Here is an 18,139-nt window from a genome sequence, read left to right as displayed (position 1 = left end):
CGCCGTTCCGGTGGTGGTTCCGGGAGGGGGCTTTCGAGCGGCGCCGAAAGGGCGACGGGGGTGACGTCGGCGAAGGAAGGATTTTGGAAATTCTCCCCTGTTCGCCATGTGTCGAACGTTGGGGATTGGGTACGGGATTTCACTAGGTTATGCGTGTGCTCGTGGATGGCCTGATCTTCATCGCGAAAGTTTGTTCGTTGGCTCGGAACAAGCGAGAGAGGGATGAGATGGCCTGACAGGTGCGTTGGGTAGGGATCTGCGCCGGGATGCTGGCGTGCCTGGAAAAACCACTCTCACTCTGCTCTGTGCGGCCGTGTTGCTGAGCCGCCGTACGCCGATATGCCCTTTGGTGCTCAACAAAGGGCTTTTCGGATTCGAGCACAGGTATAAAGCGTCAATTCCTCACTGCTATTGTGCGCTAATTCGGATCAACTCCCATAATTATCATCACTCGAATTGTCCCCACAACTTCACTGCGAGTCAACTACCGATTGTGTGCCCGTATCCAAGACCTCGACTTCCTCGTAACGTCACATCCGCAACTACGATCGCAATGGACGAATCCACATATTCCACGCCGGCGGACAGCACGCTGACCCCGTCGCCCGCTGACACGGTGTCGCACATACGGCAGGAACCTGCCATCAACTTCACGGGCGAGCAGAGGAAATTCCATCGCCGAGGATCAGTTGTCGACGAAAAGGCGTCGATATGCTCTAGACCGACCCACCATCCGCACCACACACATCTCCTCCGTCGTGTTGACATCCGGCTCGTTCCAATCCTATCGCTCCTGTACCTGCTCTGCTTCCTTTGTCGGCAGAACATTGGCAATGCCAAGGTAAATTCCTCCACCATCGTTTGCTGCCGGGATTGGTGCTGAAGTGCATTTCGTGTTCCAGACCTACCACCTGATGGAAGACCTTCATATGTCGGATAAACACTACACGCTGGCATTGACCGTCTTCTTCTTTACCTACAGCACGTTCGATATCCCGAGCAACATGCTACTCAAGCTCCTGCGGCCCAACGTGTGGTTGCCGCTTGTGACCCTAGCATCTGGCATCGTCACGGTGGGTATGGGGATGTCGCAGACAGGCGACGGCCTGATCATTGCACGGCTGTTCCTCGGCATGACGGAGTGCGGGCTCTTCCCCGGAGTCGCATATGTCATCACTCTGTGGTATCGCAAGAAGGAGGCGCAGTTCCGACAGGCGCTCTTTTTCTGTGCCGCTTCTATGGCGGGTGCGTTCGCAGGCCTGCTCGCTGTCGGCCTTGCCAAGATGGACGGTCTCGGCGGACTCGAGGGGTGGCGCTGGATCATGATCGTCGAGGGACTCGTCACCGTCGTCGTGGCTGTCGCCGCGTTCTGGCTTGTACTCGACGTCCCGGCAAGGACGACTTTTCTTTCCGAAGAGGAGAAGGAGCTGCTGCTGCACCGGCTGTCGGTTGACGAGTTCGGCGAAGAGGAAGCGCTGTTGACGCCGGCGGAACAGGAGCGCATCCACGCCGAGATCCCTAAGACGTGGCTTTTCAAGCAAGTCCTGACCGACTACCACCTGCCGCTGCACATCTTCGTCTTCCTAGGGATCACCTGCCCACTGTACAGCATCTCCCTCTGTCTTCCCACGATAATCATGGAACTGGGATACAACAAGACGGAGGCCAACTTCCTGACGGTGCCAATCTACATCTCAGCGTGCATCCTCTCTTTGATCACCGCCTTCGTCTCTGACCGCATCGGCATCCGCGCGCCCTTCCTCGCCGCCTCCTACGTCGTCATGTTCATCGGCTTCCTGATCGCAGCGGTGGCGCCGAAGGCCGCGTACGCGGGCGTGTTCATCGCGTCGTGCGGACTGTACCCTGCGTTCCCCGGCGCGCTCACCTGGTGCGCCAACAACCTCGCCTCGGCAAAGAAGCGCAGCTTCGCCATGGCCGTGTACATCGGCTGCGGCTCGCTCGGGGGCGCCATGGGCGCGAACTTCTATCGCAAGGAGGATCAGCCACGGTTCTTGCTCGGACATCTGTTGAATCTGGGCTTCGTCTCGCTGGGAATGGTGTCCGGTGTCGTGTTGTACTGGCGCTACGTCGTTGAGAATCGGCAGAGGGACGCGGAGAAGGCGAGGCTGACAGAGGAGATGGAGAAAGACGCGGAGGAGGGGCAGAGAGTCGGTGGCGATGAGGAGGAGGGATGCAGGAGACATGGGTTCCTCGTCAGGAAGGAGGAGCAGCTGGCGAGGGACGGCGATCGCAGCGTGTGGTTCACGTATGTACTGTGAGATGGCGGTACCTTTTGCTTTCTTTTCATTTCGGGTTTCGGTTTCATTCTTGTGTTGGCGTTGGAGCTGGCGTATCAGGGCGGGGACGATCGGATTTTGGGGTACATAATAGAGCTGCAGATAGAGATTGTTAGAGTATAGCACCGAGATGCGGGATATAAAGTCGCATCTTTACCATATTTAATGCCTCTAATTACGGGTTCCCAAACGAGTAATACTTTTTCACTTCTACAAAAAAAAGCGTCACATGACATCTGATACCGAGTGATATCCCGTGAACAAAAACAAAAACCAACACCACCCCCGGCGGGTGGCTTGGAAACCCCAAGAGCTGAATAAAAAGTTCTTTGGCCTGTGTTGAACCCAGAACTTTCCCTTAGCTCCCCTCGCCGATTGCATGGCCTAGACCACTAGGCTACGCGGGGGTTTTTTCGTGCTGGAAACATGAATTCGAAAATCATAAAGTGGTGGGTACGTACCGTACGCCTCGTACACGCGATTGAAAGGAGCACCAACGACGGAGCAGAGCTGCCTGTCAGATTTGAGTTGAGGAGTGCCTGGACGATTCTTCTATCGACACGCTGCGGTACTTGTCGCCTGCTTTATACACATGCGACGTATCCAGTGGCGCTGCGAAATTCGGTTGCCAGCATCCTATGACAATGATGGTGCATTTGTCACCACCACCACTACCACTACCACCGCAGCTAGGTACTTACCTCTTAGGTAATTGCTTGCACGTTATACGTATTCACTACCTAAGAGGTACGCATTTACTAACATGACTGCCTCCCATGCCCCTATGAAACTCCATTTTGTCATACATACTGAGATCGATAGGAGGATATATAGGAATATGTAGATGTTTTTGTTGCTTGCTTCTTCTTCTACTCCGGGCTGGTGCCCTTCTAGGTATATATACAGAATATGTCTGTCAGTGGGATATAGACCCCCCGGCGAGAATAGATAGAAGAACACATCTCCTCCTCTGGATACAGTTCTCATGACCGAGACCAACCAGCAGAAAACATCTCCGGATACAGTTCGCATGACCGAGTTCTTTGACACGATTATTGACCTCCACTTGCAATTTGTTCGGTTTGCCTATTCGAGCGGGCTCTACTCTAGAGCAGCTTCCCACTCCCTGCCCTCGGGCACCTAACTGGTCTTTAGCTAGAGATCCCCATTTCTGCTTATCTACCAGATCACCGCATAGCCCGCCGCCACATCTTCTAGTCTTGATCTATCTGTATATTGCCTTACCTCCTGTGTAAGGGGATCTGGATTCGTCGCCGTAAGATTCGCTTCCTCCCCCCTATCTCTGACAAAGTTCGTCGTATGGGTTCTTGCTTCCACAGCCGGCAGCGTATGGCGTTTCACGGGATATTACCGAGTGATATACTGTGCTCCACCTGTCACGTCAGAAACAAAAACCTTCACCGCCCCCCCCGGTGGGGGTTGCTTGGAAACCCCAAGAGCTGAATACAAAGGTCTTTCAGCGGGTTTGAACCCGGAACCTTTCCCTCAGCTCCCCTCGCCGATTGCATGGCCCAGACCACTAGGCCACGCGAGGTTTTTTCCGTGCTAGAAACATGAAGTCGAAATTTATAAAGTGGTGGGTGCGTGCTGTGCCCCGCACGCGCGATGCACAGGAGAAACGACGAAGTTTAGCTTAGGTGCTGAGCCATCCTGATCTTATACGAGCTTGAAGTTTGAACTGCGATACCTATCCAATACCGTAGATCTCGACGACATGAGTACCGCGCTGCGGATCGTGAGATGGAAAGGTTATCCCCTTATACACGCCCGACATATTCTGGACATGCGGTGGAAACTCTATGGTGTAATGCCTCCAGCTGCCTTTTCGTCTAACCATTCAATGCTTGCTAGAACGTGGCAACATACACGCTCCATTTGCGTGGCCACTGCCCAAACCCGACATTCGTCAGGCGGCGCGACTTAGCTCCCGCTATTCACCGCCCTAGCATTTTCCAGAAGAGCCGAAGATATACATTGAGCGCATCAACGAAATGAAGCCAGGAAAGAACAGGTTTGCACATCACTTCGCCTCGTGGAGATGCTGAAGCCAGGGAAGAACAGGTCTGCACAGCACTCCGCCTCGTGGAGATGCCCTGAAGGAGGAATATTTTCTGTTTGATCATCGATTTCGTCTGGCCCATCTGGATTGCGAAAATATACTATATAAACGCCGTTTCCCTGTCAACTGTCCAACTATTTTTTCCCGCTCGCGGTCCGCGACCTCATAGGACGACAAGGCCAGAGCGAGTGATATTTCATACGTGCCCAATCAATCGATATTTGCCATGTGGCGTGTGGATCTTACCGGCATTTAGATAACCAGGTACTAGGTACTAGGTACCTGGTAAGATGATTTCATGCAAGCAAAGGTACAGAATTGCTGTTATTGTCGTTGCGGTCGGCGGCTTGTAAGTTGCAGCTTGCGGGCTGCGGGTGCTGCCGATTGCGCGCCGATTAAGCTTCGGTTCGATGCCCACGGAGGGAACGTGCTAGTCAGGCTGGTCATGCAGCGGGACGTGGTTCTTGAAGGTCGCTGACGGGTGCTATTCCCTGCTGCTGGGTGCACTCACCATCACTCGGTCGCCGGCTTGGAAACTTGGAGACTTGGAGTTGTCGGGGGCGAGATTTCAGGCTTGGGCGTCAGCAGAAAGGCTTGGATAGAGCTCGGGCCTCTGGGAGGGGGCAGTGAGGGGATGGGCAAGGTGATCGCTTCAAAGGCGGTGCTGCCAGGCTGTATTGGGGTTTCTAGCCGCTATTCATGTACCTATCATGTGCGCATAATCTGAACCATTTTGGTACCTGGCCCGGCGAAGCACCCCAGATGAGGACTCACGAATCTAAATCGTGGCGGAATTTGTTCTCTCCCTTTCATTTTACTTCTCTGCACCGATGTGACTTCGGATTCCGGGGAGATCGGGCTGCTGCAAGCCTGCAACGAGCTGGCCCGCTTCAGAGACGGCGGCGGTGGTAGATAGAATAGGAAATTTTCGGGGCGATATATATCGTTACGTACGACCTGCAGGCTGCGGTAGGCAGGCAGGTAGGGAGTCGCACCCGATCGATGAAGGAATAAGTAAGCCAAAAAATTAAATTTGAACCTTATTGGAAATATAGAGTAAGATATGGTAAGATATGGTAAGATATGGTGGTGAACAGTGTAGTATTGAAATGTATGGTTGTAGCCTCGTGAGAACAGTAGATATATGGGAATAGGGGTAAAGGCCCGTGCCTTCTACCATGACTAATCTAGACAGATATTACAACACTTGTCAAATTTCCTAAAACGAATGATGTAACATGATTGGTTGACACGGCACTCTCGGTGTGTACATACTTACCAAGTTCCACTTCCTTCTCCCTGCCGGTATGACTCCGAGTACGTACCACCGAGGTAGCCGACGACCAATAGTTTGAGAAAGTCTTATAGGTAGTAGAGACATGAAGGGTTGAGTAACTGCCAATGAACATCCACCGATTTTTACTATTAATACGATTCGTCACACCGCCCCAACAGTGCCGTACCGTACAGTACAGCGGCCGATAAATATTAGTACACATTCAAAGCGCAGCCTTCGGACTTCCCAACCCAACCCAACCCAACCCAACCCAACCCGAACAACCCAACCCAACCCAACTCCGGCCATTATGTACCTCGCACAAAACAGACAACAATGCAAAGAAAAGAGAAGCAAAAAACGCAAGAAAGTCGCGTTATAGCCGTGTTCCTCTAAACGGGGAAGTTATACGCCTCGAGCCCCGAAAAGAACGGGAGGACTGTATTCTGCACCTGTGTGAGATCCGTGGTGGTGTACGGGCTAGCACGGAACTCCTGCGTCATAGGATTACTGAAGCGATCTCTATACGCAGGGGCGGCCCTGGTATTGCCGACGTCGAATTCCGCCATCATGTCGTGGTCCTCATGCACCAGGTTGTGGCAGTGGAACATGTACTCACCCGCCCACGGATGGAAGCGCGCGATCACCCGCGCCTGCTCGTTCTCGTCGAGGAACACCGTATCTTTGAAGCCGATCTCGTAGGGCTCTACGCCCCGCCGTGTCCGCGATACGACTTTGAAGTCGACTAGGTGGATGTGGATCGGGTGCGCCCACCCCCCGGAGTTGTTGATTAGGTCCCAGACTTCGACGCCGCCCTTGGCTGGCGCCGCGAGCACGCGGTTGGTCACGTCCGCGAAGCCGATGTCGCTGATCTGAGCGCGGGTCAGCGAGGATCAGAGAGAGAGAGAGGGGAAAAAAGGGGACTTACCCGCCATTCGCCGTTGGAGCGCTCGAATTCGAAGGCGTGGTCGACACCAGTCTTGGTGGGGTAGTTGATGGTGGCAAGGGTGGACGGGATTGGTCCGTTTCCTACACGTCCCATTCTATCAGATCCAGTCCCATCGATAGGAGGAAGTGGAAGAGGAGACAAAGCGCTCACCAGCGGTGCTCGTGACGGTAGTCCCGACTCTGAACTGCATGACATAGTTGGTCTTGGCGTAGTCCTCGTTCCTGGAAAAGTCACGGGCGTTACGCATGGTAAGGGTCTGGCCCGCATAGGCGGAGAAATCGACAATGATCTCGTAGCGCTCGGCGATCGCCAAGATCAGTGTGTTGGTCGAGACCGGGCCCTGGATGTAGCCGCTGTCGGTGGCGACGACGACCATCGGGATCTTGGCGCCGTTGCTGCGGCGGATATCGAGCTTGTAGGAGCGGCTGACGCTGGCGTCCAGGAGGCGGAAGCGGTACTTGCGCGGCTCCACGGTGAGGAACGGCCAGGGGATGCCGTTGACGTGGATCACGTCGCCGTAGTAGCCTGGAGGAAAAAAGAACGGTCAGCAATGTTTTCATGCGGAATCTGTGGGAAAATAGTGGAGCATACTGTCTTCCTCTCCCTCGGGAGTGATCAGCTGTGCATTGCTGTTGTAGATCTTGTCGGTGATCACAAGCGGAACATCGTATTTCCCCTGGGGGAGATTCAATGCGGCCTCCTGCACAGGATCCGAGAGGATGTAGACACCAGCTTGTCCCCTGAAGGCATTCACAGCGGTGATGTGAACGGCATGGTCGTGGTACCAGAGCGTGCGCGCACCCTCGTTGGGGTAGTAGTAGTCTTTGTACTGGTTGGTAAGGATGAGGTCCTCCGCCCAACCATCCCAGACAGGCCTGGTGGGAGATCCATGGAGACTGGGAGTACCGAGGCGGCGGCGTTAGAGCCACTGGTAGCGTCGAGAACACGGAGAAGAGGCAGGACTTACTGGATCGATGCGGGATTTGCAACCTGGTTAATGAAGCGGACTACAGAGCGGCGTCCCACTGTGGTGCGGAAGAGAGGCCCCGGGAACTGGCCATTGTATCCCTGAAGCGCGGTGGCGGGCTTGTTGGGATACACTTGCTGAGTGAAATCCTGCCACAAGCAAAAATAGGGATTAGTCTCCAGGATTCAACCTTCAGTCGAACATCAACTCAGTCGGTTACCTGAATCGAAATCTGGAAGAAATCGATGACCTCTCCGGAGGTGGTGTTGGTGTGAGTAGTCAATGGATTGATCACCGAAGGGATGGCCAGTGGAGCCTCTGGTAGTAGTAGAAGATGTTTAGGATAGTAGTTCATGTGGTGGATTATGGGGGGACACCTACGGAAGAGGGTATATTGCGGACTAAGCCATTCGTCATCTCCTCTCCTGACGACCTCAGTGGCCGTGAGAGGATGGGCCAAAGCATGCTCCGAAATGAGTGCAAGTCCCAAAGAGAGGAGACCGAGAAGAGTGTTTGCCGAACGCATATCGAAAGAGTGTAAATGACAGGCGATATGTCTGAGAAGTGTGATTCCCAAAGCTGATGTCCGAGTCCCGAGGAGAAGCTGCTGGATGGCGAGATTCAACAAGGAGATGTACCGCTTCTTATAAGCCTGTCTCCAGCTGAGGGCGGAAGTACATACACTACTACTACATACATACATATGTGCATACCCTGATGATCGCATGATGTTGACGGAAAAATGTCACAAGCTACTAGGTAGTGAGGCCATCAAGACCGTATTGCTCACTGTGATACAGATACAGCGCTTCTTCAACCTCCTTCCTGTCCTGCTACAGACTATCGTCAACATATGCCATTGCAACTGACCAAGCCGGGGATATCTCGTGGCGGTCTTGACTCTTCAAGCTCGCACTGACGCTAAGGCAACGGGAACTTTTGCGAGCCCGTATCACGCATTCGGACGGGTGAATTTCTCGCGAAAACCCGCGAGCATGTATAGGAGTAGTAGTAATCCCTTCCTTCCTTTCTTTCTTCTGCCTACATACGATTCGGATAGGTGGTTAGTTTTAGACCACCCGCCGGGGGTTCAGTCCGCACTGAGACATGCATGATGGATGATTCACAAAAGGGTTGTGCAAACTTATACCCGGTAGGCAACTAGGTATGCCGTCTTTGAATCGGGACCGCCCGCATGGGGAATTCAGCTGTCAGCAGCAGCCACATGATCCAGCCTTTCCCGTATCATCACTCGCGTTTCTCTTCCTTTCTATTTGCTGGTGAAAGGAACCCAGTAACCGAGTTAGCGGCAGGTGAACACGATCCTTACCATGCTGCCGTAAGATAGATTCCGTTAACTACGGTACTTACCTACTGTAGATTGTAACGACGGCACTCAGCTCACCTACGTTACGGCAGTTGGAGGGAACCCAACTATAGTAGGTTTGTATGCAAGGAGAGAGCCCGGCCGCGACGTCCCCTTTATCATCTGTATGTAGTAGTATCGAAGTATGTAGGTAGGCTATTCCTTCCAGGGAATTACATAAGTGCATACTTCTTATATACCTGTGTACATACCAGATCTCGACGCCGAGCAACGCACGACATATAGCCTGTAGTTGTTCAGAAGAGTAGCGGCATCTTTAAAGCATAGCTAGGTATAGACATAGTACTCTATGTATTATGTATTTAGTCCTCAAGGCTCACCTTGCGGGGCCGCGAATATCCACACTGCTAGGTATTCATGTAGTTTGCTAGCATGTAGTACTAGTCAGCTATTTTCAGCCCGAACAAGATACGAGAGCACGGATCGAAGTCCTGATCCCCCCCTAAAAGCGGAACCCGATCTGCCATGGTGACCTGCACCCGTGCCGCCGCGAGAGAGAGATAAGCATCGCGCCCGCCGTGCGTGTGTACATATGTATGTCCCTGATCGCGCGCAACGTGGAACAGAAAGAGAGAGAGAAAAAAAAAGAAAGGGGAGCACGCGCGGTTGCGAGCTCCGGATGCCGGCTAGTTAGTTACCGAAACGCATCCACATCCACATCCACATCTCGCGAGTCGCCACCCGATCGATATCATCCGAATGGTGCGCATGTGGGGGGATGGGGAGGGTAGAGGGAGGGTAAGAGCAGTTCCCTGATCGAGATATGGTTCTCCTCGGGAAGCTGGCGAAGCGGAAGGATCATATTCCTTCGTTTCGTTTCCCCCGATTGGATTGGTGCTGCTGCTGCTGAAGAGGGGCAAGGAATGTCTTGGACTCTTGGGTTTGGCGACCTTGGGTTGGCGATGATTGATGCCTGCAGAATCCACTGTCCAGACTTGAGATGTCGTCCGGGGCTAACTATAGTAACAAGTACTTAATTGGTACTTCCTACATAGATCTGGGAAGTAACAAACACAACCGAATATAGAGTGGGTAGGTGCAACTGGCAGATCCAAGAGCCGGAGAAATTATCTATGGAGAAATAAGAGTAAACTTTTAAGTAAGTAGCACAGCCGAAAGGATCCTCGTGGGAGGCAGTCACCACATAAAATAGAGTACTGGCCGCACGCCCACGAAAGAAGTCGGATAACGAAGTAGAGCAGGAAATAAATCAAACCTAGGAGTGAATCAGAGAACGGCTGAATCGCCAGCCTAACCCCCTTCGTATACCACCACCACCACCACCACCAAATTTAGTCGAGGTGAGAATTCTATGCTATACGGTATTAATTGCTATGATCGCTCACAATGATGGAATAGGAACTGAGATTTGCGCATTTCGCTGTCGAGGCCCCCAGGGCGCCGAGGACGGGCGCCGAGCATTCACGCTGCCGGGCGACGAGCATTCCCGCTGTCGAGGCCCCCCAGGGCGCCGCTGAGCCGGTACCAAGAACACCACCCGCAAAGCCACGGTAGTCTCGGCCGTCACCTCCTACCACCCCCCATAATGCCATCGGGCTGAAGAAACAAAAAGAGGCTCTGTTGAAAGACTTTGACTTCATGGAGTGTCAGGGAGTAGAACTGCGGCCAGGCATGCGAGACCGAGTCCAGCAGATGGTCAAGTCAGGAAAAATGTCAATGGCAAGGGAATCGCTGCAAATTGAAACCAGCAGACATTTACGGTCTGTCAATTGGAAGAGAGGAAAAGTCGATGGGGAAGGGCCGGGCAGTCGGACTGAGTTGACTAATAAGGGGACTCGGGTTATCAGCTTGGAAGAGGCTCACTCACGGAAGAGAAGGGCAGAGGAAAAGCTGGAAGCCAACACTCCGAAGCACCAGCACATAGAGGAGAAGCGACAGAAGAAAGCCTTTGGGGATGCAATGCTTGCAGGTCCGATGGGTGGAATCTATGAAGCTGAACAGGCTGCGGAGAAACACGAGTCTATTTTTCTTAGAACCATGAATCTGGGGGGTGGCTTTGGGGCATCAGTGTTGGAAGTTCTTAAGGCTGAGTTCTTTGTCATTGCGCCGGAAGCGGGCCCGGACTCAAGGATTGAGGACTATGAGAATCCACCTCCACGGTTGAAGAAGGATAAGGCGAAGAGAGGTTATGCACATAATGGAAGGGGGTTAGGCTGGCGATTCAGCCGTTCTCTGATTCACTCCTAGGTTTGATTTATTTCCTGCTCTACTACGTTACCGGTAGTTGCTTAATCAGCCAAGTTCGCCAAAAACAACTGCACCTGTGTACTGTCGTTCCCGTGCCGGTACGAGTCTGTCTCTGATTCCTTCGGCTCAGCCGGATCGAAGCCATCCGTTGACGTACATATGCATGTGTTTGTGGCGTGTGGCGGCGGAAGCAACCTGCACGCCCGCGTAGGATAATTCGTTTTGCCATCAAGCTGGCCGCAGTGCTGTCTGTCAGCCTGGCTGCGGCTGGCTGCCGGCGATGTGTGGCCCTCGCTTGGTGCCGAACCAATGATCAATCGATCAATCTAGCCTTTCACTCTCGCGGGATCGTAGGGTCCCTGAGAACATGGGTTACCCAAGTACCACATCTGCACAGCGAGTTTTGCCGGAGAGTCGATTTTGAATAAGTAGGCGCTAGGACCGAAAGGATCTCGACGATTGTCGGTCTCGCTTCAATCTCTTGGACCGCATCAAAGCGGGGGCGACATAGAGTAGAAGTCCCCCCTCCCCACTCGGCTTCCCCCTACCGGAGCAAGCGAGCTCCTGGACGCATGACAGCCCGACCCTCCTCCTCGTCTATCATGCACCGCCATCACCACCACCGAAACCCTTCACCGCCGGCCACTACCGAACTGTCTTCACGAATCACGACGGTTCCACGCGCTCGCTCCTGAGGAACACAACTCCATGCTGGCGCGTGCCCTCGCCTAAATACATACCTATGTACTCAGCACCTCAGCTCGGGAAGTGGGAACGATCCCGGAATGGAGTGCTCTGCCTACCTAGTAGTACCGATATCTCGCTGAATCCTTGCTGGCAAGTGAATTCTCAAGTGTGCTCCAAAGGTAATTTGTCATTCCTCCCCTCAACCGTATCTACTAAGTAAGTAGATGGCTCGCTGGGGGATTCGTGCGTAATTAAACGCCACTGCCGGCGTCGAGGCAAAGTTGATGGCAGGTCGGGCTGTGCTTTTTCCCGCGTCCTCCATCGTCGCCAGGGCTGTCCCTCCCACGATGGTCCGTAGGTTCGGCTTGCTTTATTTCATTCGCTCCTTGACCACCTATGGTAGAGTACCTATCCTGCAATGTTTGCCTTGCCAATATCTGTGGCAGAAACATCACTGGATAACTACCAACTACATACTTTGTCACGAAGAACTCGCCGGAAACCCCACTCTAGAAGTACCTAGCATACCGTATCCGTATGTATCGCCTGGATAATGTCGAACGCCGCATCCTTGACCGCTTCCACTGTCGCACGACCGACAGTCAGGACTCAGGAACAAGCTGGGATACCCCTCCGCGGCTCCGCCGCCGCCACGAGGAGTTCATCCTTCCCACACGAGTCACGATGGTTACTAGTTATACCAGCGTGCAGGCCTTCCTTCCTTTCCGGTAGCTGGCGGAGGGAACGCCGGCATGAGCCGGTACGTATCAAACACCGGACTGGACTGGCCTTGTTGCCTGGACATGCACGAGCAATCGCCAGTGGCCAGCACAGGCCCCGCCGTGGCTTCGAGCGGAAGTTGAAGTTGAAGCTGAAGCTGCAGTGGTGGTGCCGGAACTTTTGCCGCGATGAATGAATATTCGGATCCTCCCGCTTCCGCCGTCCCCTTCTCACCCGGTGGGGACTTGGGTGGCGAATGGGCGGCAAATCTCCTATCTCCTGCCACCCCGCACTTTCTCGCAGTCCAGGCCCCCGGTGAGCCGGGCCTTGCTTATTAGATCTTCACGTCGTCTCGTCTCGTCTAGGCCTTATTTGCCCTGCCCCTGGCAGATAGCACAGTCATTGCAAACCTGGCCAGTCCCGGACTCCCAGAATACCTACATGATAAGTATGTACACATGTCATACATATACCGGAGATATACTTGCTGCTTGGATTGGATTCGAACCGGCAAGAACCGAAAGAACCACGAGAGCTCAGAGCTAAATCCTCCCAACTTTCCACCAGCGCGTGGCGAAGGTGGCTATAGTACTATAGTACTATCCATACATGTGGAAATACCTGGGATCCCCCGACCAGGGAATGTTCTCAAACATCAAACACCGCCTTGTGAGTCCGCTAGGTGTTCGTTCACGCTTAGTATCACGCAAGCAACACTGCCACCGGCGGGGAAGGGGGGTCTAGATCGGTAGACGGTGGTGGTGGTGGATGGCGGAGAAGGAACGGCGGTCGGCGGTCGGCGGCAACGAAAGTATTGCCGGGGGCGGAAAGGACGATATCGTGAACGACTGAAGTGTAACCTCTCAGCCCTCAGCCCTCAGTCCTCAGACGTAGGGGCGATGACGGATGATGGATGATGGATTGAAAAGTGCTGCTGTAGCCGAGCAGTGAGACTCGGATGTAAGAAGTTATCCCCCAGGTAGGTAGCTCATGGTTTCGGATTTCCGAGTGTGGCTCCATGATGCCCAACACCTACTATACTATAGTCCACATTTGCTGATGGGTGGGTGAGTGGGTGCACTGGGTGGAACATCTGGAAGACCCGAACATCGACGTGCGACCGTGCGACGGTTCGAGTGATAGGTATATGGAGGAACCAAATTCTCATAGGTATTTCAGCTTTTAAAAATACGTACTACGTACTGGAGTCTAGCTGCAGTGGGAGTGAACCGATTGAGTGCGCGGCGGCCTTAATGACCTTCGTTATAATGTACTGGATACTGTAGATACAGTGAGGCTAATGTGGTTATGTGATCGCTCACGGAATGGTGCGTTCTTCAACATGAGTAGGAGGTATGTACCGATTTGAGGAGGCTCCCTGAGCGCCCCACGCAGGCTGACCGGAAGGAAGCATAGAACTTATGGTATGTAGAGAGAGTGATTGATTGTCAAGCACACGATGTGTGTATTGCATTGAGTGAGTCGGTGGTAGTATGTGTATGGAGTGTACATTCCAGCCACAGAGGAAGCAAGAACGAAGAAAACAAAATCGCAGAAAGCAAAAACGAAGAAAGCAAAAACAAGAAAACAGATCGTCCTCTCCGATGTCATCGCATCCCGATCTCCTCCCCATCACATGTGAAATGTGGAGCAGCACTCTTTCTGCAGTGGACAGTCGTCCAAAGGATCATTCGGCATTGCGGTGAAAATATCCGTCTCGCCTGGACTTTTTGTTAGCTGAGATATCCTCTACCGGTGAAGGGAGTTACTCACACTAGTTGAGCCACCAAAAGGTGGGTTTCTTGGGGGGAATTGGAGGTGGCGGGTAGACTCCCGCGCTCCCAGGTGGACGAGGGGCGTCGGCCCGTCGTCTTTGGTGTATTATTCTCGCCTGAACTTTTTGTTAGCTGAGATATCTTCTACCGGTGATGGGAATTACTCACACTAGTTGAGCCACCAAAAGGTGGGTTCTTGGGGGGAATTGGAGGTGGCGGGTATAAACCCCCGCGGCCCCCAGCACCCAGGTGCTTCATGGAGATGTTCTTGACGGGAATGGGAGGTGGCGGGAGCTCGCCGCTAATATGTAGTGGATGCATTGACGCCACAGATCGTCATCGCTATCGACGCCGCCGGTTCAGCTTCCGTAGTACAATCCGGCGTGGGCATATTGATTTGTGTAATTCGCTCCTGGAGATAAATATGCGCCGCCGGGGTTCACAACAGATGAATAGTACCCGTTGCTGTAGTCGACTCCGGCATGGTATATCTATCTCCGTGATTCGGTCCGGCAGAGACATCAATGCGCGACTCGGATCCCTGCGCCAAAGTTGGGCCCCACCGATATCCGCCGTGTCCTCCGGGTGTGGGACTTGCGAACTGAACGGGTGGCGCTGGCTGCTAGTGTACCTGGGGACGATGAATGACTTCGTCTCCTCCACCGCCCCACACGCAAATCTTCTTCGTTGAAAAATGTGTTTGCATTCGGATCTTCAAACGGCGGAAAGATCAGAGGAACTTTCTTCTCCCTGTGCGAATCGCAGGCGGGAAGGAGACGGAGCTTTCAACCCGGCGGCATGTTAAGGGGGATCTCAGCTTCGTGGAATGGAAATCGTAGTGGAATTTGAGGTTTTGATATTATGTTTATCAAGTAGGATAGGCCACAGATGGCTGAGGTTGATGATATTGATGTTGATGTTGATGTTGAGAGTTGTGAAAGTAACGGAGGGGAGAGAGTAGTTGTCGTTGTTTTTATAGGTCGAGCTTCATGGAACCCTAGGGCCTACCATACATACCAACCTTAGAATAAGTAGCCCTTAGAATTAAGGTTAGTGGAAAACTGTAACAGCTCTTATTTCTAGGGGACTCACAGTGCTCATTTCTATAGTACCAACGAGTGATAGCCATGTGCCAATTTTCGTACACAGAGCCCCGCACCCTACGTCATCCAGGTACTCTGCGTCGACCCCTTGAAGATCGCCGTAAGTTTAATGTGACCATCAAGCCACGCCCGCAACAAGAACACATTTTATGATGATGGAGTTGCACTCGTATCAGTGTGCATCTGCGATCCGTTGTCCGTGGTATTCCGTGACAAAAAAATGATTTCAATCCCGCCCGTGCTCAGGCGAGGAGATGATACGAAGCTCATGCAAAGTGGAGAATCCTCATTAAACGTCAATACGTACAATACTGTTGCCTGGTTCGAAAAATAAAAGTACTGAAGAGATGAGAGCCAACGAGGACCGATATTGAATACCCCACCAAACGCACACAAATACCCCCACATATGCCAATGCCAATGGCAATGATCACGCCGAAGAATTCATATCCACCTTCTCCCACTCCACGCTCCCTTCACTCCCGCTTCCCTCGCTGCCCGCCGAGCCTCGCGCCAACAGCTCATCGGCTGGAATTGATCCTCTTCCCCCGTTCAGCATCCACTCGATCACTCCATCCGGCGCAAACCTTCCGATGAGGTCGTAGACCACGCTGCCGCTGCCAACACGCACCAGTTTCTGGGGCCTTCCCTTTATTGTCAGAGCGTCGAACACGGCATGGTGTAGCTCCCGCAGAGTACTCCCCTTGACGGGTCGCTTCCCCCCTTGCGCTGCATATGACCGGCCGTAGGCACCGCGAACACCCGTGGGCCATGAAATTAAGTCTGCGCGCGCACCATTCGCCGCCTGTAGGTGTTGCCGTCCGGTCACGGTCGATGTGTCGAAGGTGCCAAGTTTTATTTGTGCGACGTCGACGTGCAGTGGCTTGAGCTCTCTCCTCAAGGAGTCAGTGAACGAGTCCAAAGCTGCTACCGCTACTGCCTCCGGCGCATGGAACGGCGGCGAAAGTGAATGCGTAATTGTTGGTGTCAGCACGAGCAGGCGTGACTGGTGCGCGCGGAGGAGGCGGATGAATAGTTTTGCCGTGATGAAAGGAGAGAGCAAACGGAGGTTCAGCACGTCCGACCAGACGTCGGCAGAAATCATTTCGACTGGTCCAGTGGGAAAGTAGGAATCCGGTAGTAGGATCATGCCGGCGAAGTGTAGATGGTGCGGGTGCGCCCCTTGGAACGCGGATACGGGAAAACTGACGTACGCCTCTAAGCGCGCAATCGAGGCTTCGGCACCCGCGGTGTCTAGAAGATCGATGTTGAGCGGTCGGATATCACGGCCTCCCAAGCTGATAACTAGCTGCTCATCGTCCATTGAGTTGACAACGACAAATACGATAAAACCGCGGCGCTCCAAGTCCAAGGCCAGGGACTTTAGGATGGCATCGTGTGGACTACCAGCCAGTACCAAAACCTCCTGACGAGCGCCATTGGAGGCTCGCTTCGCGCGGCGTTTCTTGGACCGTGCCGCCCGTCGCTGTGTGACGATATAACTGCCGAGACCGAGAGAGGTGGCCGTCACGAGGCCGACCGCTAGCCGGTTTTCCCATGCCCAGTTGAAGAGGCGCGAGGAGAAGCCGGCGGTCGGGACGCGTGTGGGCGGGGGAGGCGGAGGAGGGGTTGGACGGGCGGATGAAGGAAGCCAGGCTGAGGTAGAGAGCGATTCGCGAATGTTACCAGCGAGACTGTAGCTGATCTTAGCAGGTGGTGGCGGAATCAAGGATCGCGGCCGAGAACCCACTGATCGGTTGTCTCGTCAATCTTATCGGCTAATTTGAATGCGACAGCTTTGAGCGACCGCAAGGAGCCTGTAATAGTGGAAGTGTAGTCGTCGGCCATCGCGTGGAGGTTGGGGAGGGTGGTGGCTGGTGGGCGGTAGGATGAAGAGCTTGGAGCTGGACGTTGGTGGTGGGGATTGGTGGTGGGGGTGTGGGCGTGACGAGAGATGCTTGGCACTCGTGTAACATTCGGCAGCCGGTTGGATTCGCGTTTCTAGCCAACGCTCCTCACACCAGCAAAGAAAGTCTATCACCACCTTTCCTTCTTGAATTTAGCGGCCTAATACCTAGGTGAGTGGCCATTGATCCGTATCATCGGTCTTCGTTCTATTCGAATAGCATATGTGGCGGAGAAACCAACAAGTCAGGCCAGTCATCCCGCGTTCAAAAGACGCAACTCTGTGAACCGAGGACCATGCTAAGGTGAAAACGCACTCAACAACTGACATTCATCCGACCAAAAAGAGGACGTGTAAAAGTGTTACTGGTTTCAAGAGAGACTGTGGGGCTGAGCCTTGTACCATCTTATCAGATCCTATTAGATAACCTCTTTCCCACGAGCCATCGCCGTGATGCTCAGGTTGCGTGCAACATCTAGGCTCAAGATCACTTTTCCTTCCATAAGAATATAGATACCGTGTACAGTCAAGGGAGAGGTAAAAAAATACGTTATACCCCCCTGGACGCATATTGATATCGTATCAGGCCATAAAAAATATGTATTTTAACCGTACTGATACGATATCACCAGCATTTTCTTAAAGGTACGGTAGCACTACATTATTTTTACCCCTCCTTAGTAGGTGTGTCAATAGCGAGTCAGTGGCTTTCATGCTCCGAGCGCAAATTCCACTCATCTGATCTGCGCTGTTCACAACGCGCTGGTGAGGGCATTGCCTAACG

General features: G+C 53.2%; 3 protein-coding genes across 3 annotated transcripts; 1 reads left to right on the top strand and 2 right to left on the bottom strand.

Moving 5' to 3' along the window:
- Positions 1-328: 328 nt before the first annotated feature.
- Positions 329-2,397, top strand: BZA05DRAFT_378757 (major facilitator superfamily domain-containing protein). Its single transcript, XM_051481865.1, has 2 exons — positions 329-841; positions 903-2,397. Exons 1-2 carry the CDS (start codon positions 554-556, stop codon positions 2,277-2,279), a joined length of 1,665 nt encoding a protein of 554 aa, XP_051335954.1. The 5' UTR covers positions 329-553; the 3' UTR covers positions 2,280-2,397.
- A 3,516-nt stretch (positions 2,398-5,913) lies between these two features.
- BZA05DRAFT_409699 (bilirubin oxidase precursor) lies at positions 5,914-8,203 on the bottom strand. The gene is made up of 7 exons (XM_051484822.1): positions 7,951-8,203; positions 7,790-7,887; positions 7,570-7,718; positions 7,194-7,498; positions 6,753-7,127; positions 6,582-6,682; positions 5,914-6,525 (listed from the first exon to the last, which is right to left on the bottom strand). Exons 1-7 carry the CDS (start codon positions 8,093-8,095, stop codon positions 6,046-6,048), a joined length of 1,653 nt encoding a protein of 550 aa, XP_051335953.1. The 5' UTR covers positions 8,096-8,203; the 3' UTR covers positions 5,914-6,045.
- Positions 8,204-15,707: 7,504 nt separating this feature from the next.
- BZA05DRAFT_409692 (uncharacterized protein) lies at positions 15,708-17,350 on the bottom strand. Its single transcript, XM_051484821.1, has 2 exons — positions 17,200-17,350; positions 15,708-17,143 (listed from the first exon to the last, which is right to left on the bottom strand). The coding sequence occupies exons 1-2, from the start codon at positions 17,295-17,297 to the stop codon at positions 15,880-15,882; spliced, it is 1,362 nt and encodes a 453-aa protein (XP_051335952.1). The 5' UTR covers positions 17,298-17,350; the 3' UTR covers positions 15,708-15,879.
- Positions 17,351-18,139: the final 789 nt, after the last annotated feature.

The sequence above is a fragment of the Tricharina praecox genome, assembly GCF_024521635.1.
Source record: "Tricharina praecox strain CBS 144465 chromosome Unknown BZA05scaffold_30, whole genome shotgun sequence".
NCBI lineage: Eukaryota > Fungi > Ascomycota > Pezizomycetes > Pezizales > Pyronemataceae > Tricharina > Tricharina praecox.
This window is presented reverse-complemented; position numbering and strand designations above follow the sequence as displayed.

What these genes read in the sequence shown, in the direction of transcription:
- BZA05DRAFT_378757 (XM_051481865.1), top strand. Translation starts at nt 554, where the DNA reads ATGGACGAATCCACATATTCCACGCCGGCGGACAGCACGCTGACCCCG. An exon ending in AGAACATTGGCAATGCCAAG is followed by an intron (nt 842 to 902) that starts GTAAATTCCTCC and finishes TTCGTGTTCCAG; the next exon opens with ACCTACCACCTGATGGAAGA.
- BZA05DRAFT_409699 (XM_051484822.1), bottom strand. Translation starts at nt 8,095, where the DNA reads ATGCGTTCGGCAAACACTCTTCTCGGTCTCCTCTCTTTGGGACTTGCA. An exon ending in GCAAATCCCGCATCGATCCA is followed by an intron (nt 7,499 to 7,569) that starts GTAAGTCCTGCC and finishes CGGTACTCCCAG; the next exon opens with TCTCCATGGATCTCCCACCA. An exon ending in TACCGTCACGAGCACCGCTG is followed by an intron (nt 6,683 to 6,752) that starts GTGAGCGCTTTG and finishes TGGGACGTGTAG; the next exon opens with GAAACGGACCAATCCCGTCC.
- BZA05DRAFT_409692 (XM_051484821.1), bottom strand. Translation starts at nt 17,297, where the DNA reads ATGGCCGACGACTACACTTCCACTATTACAGGCTCCTTGCGGTCGCTC. An exon ending in ATTGACGAGACAACCGATCA is followed by an intron (nt 17,144 to 17,199) that starts GTGGGTTCTCGG and finishes GATCAGCTACAG; the next exon opens with TCTCGCTGGTAACATTCGCG.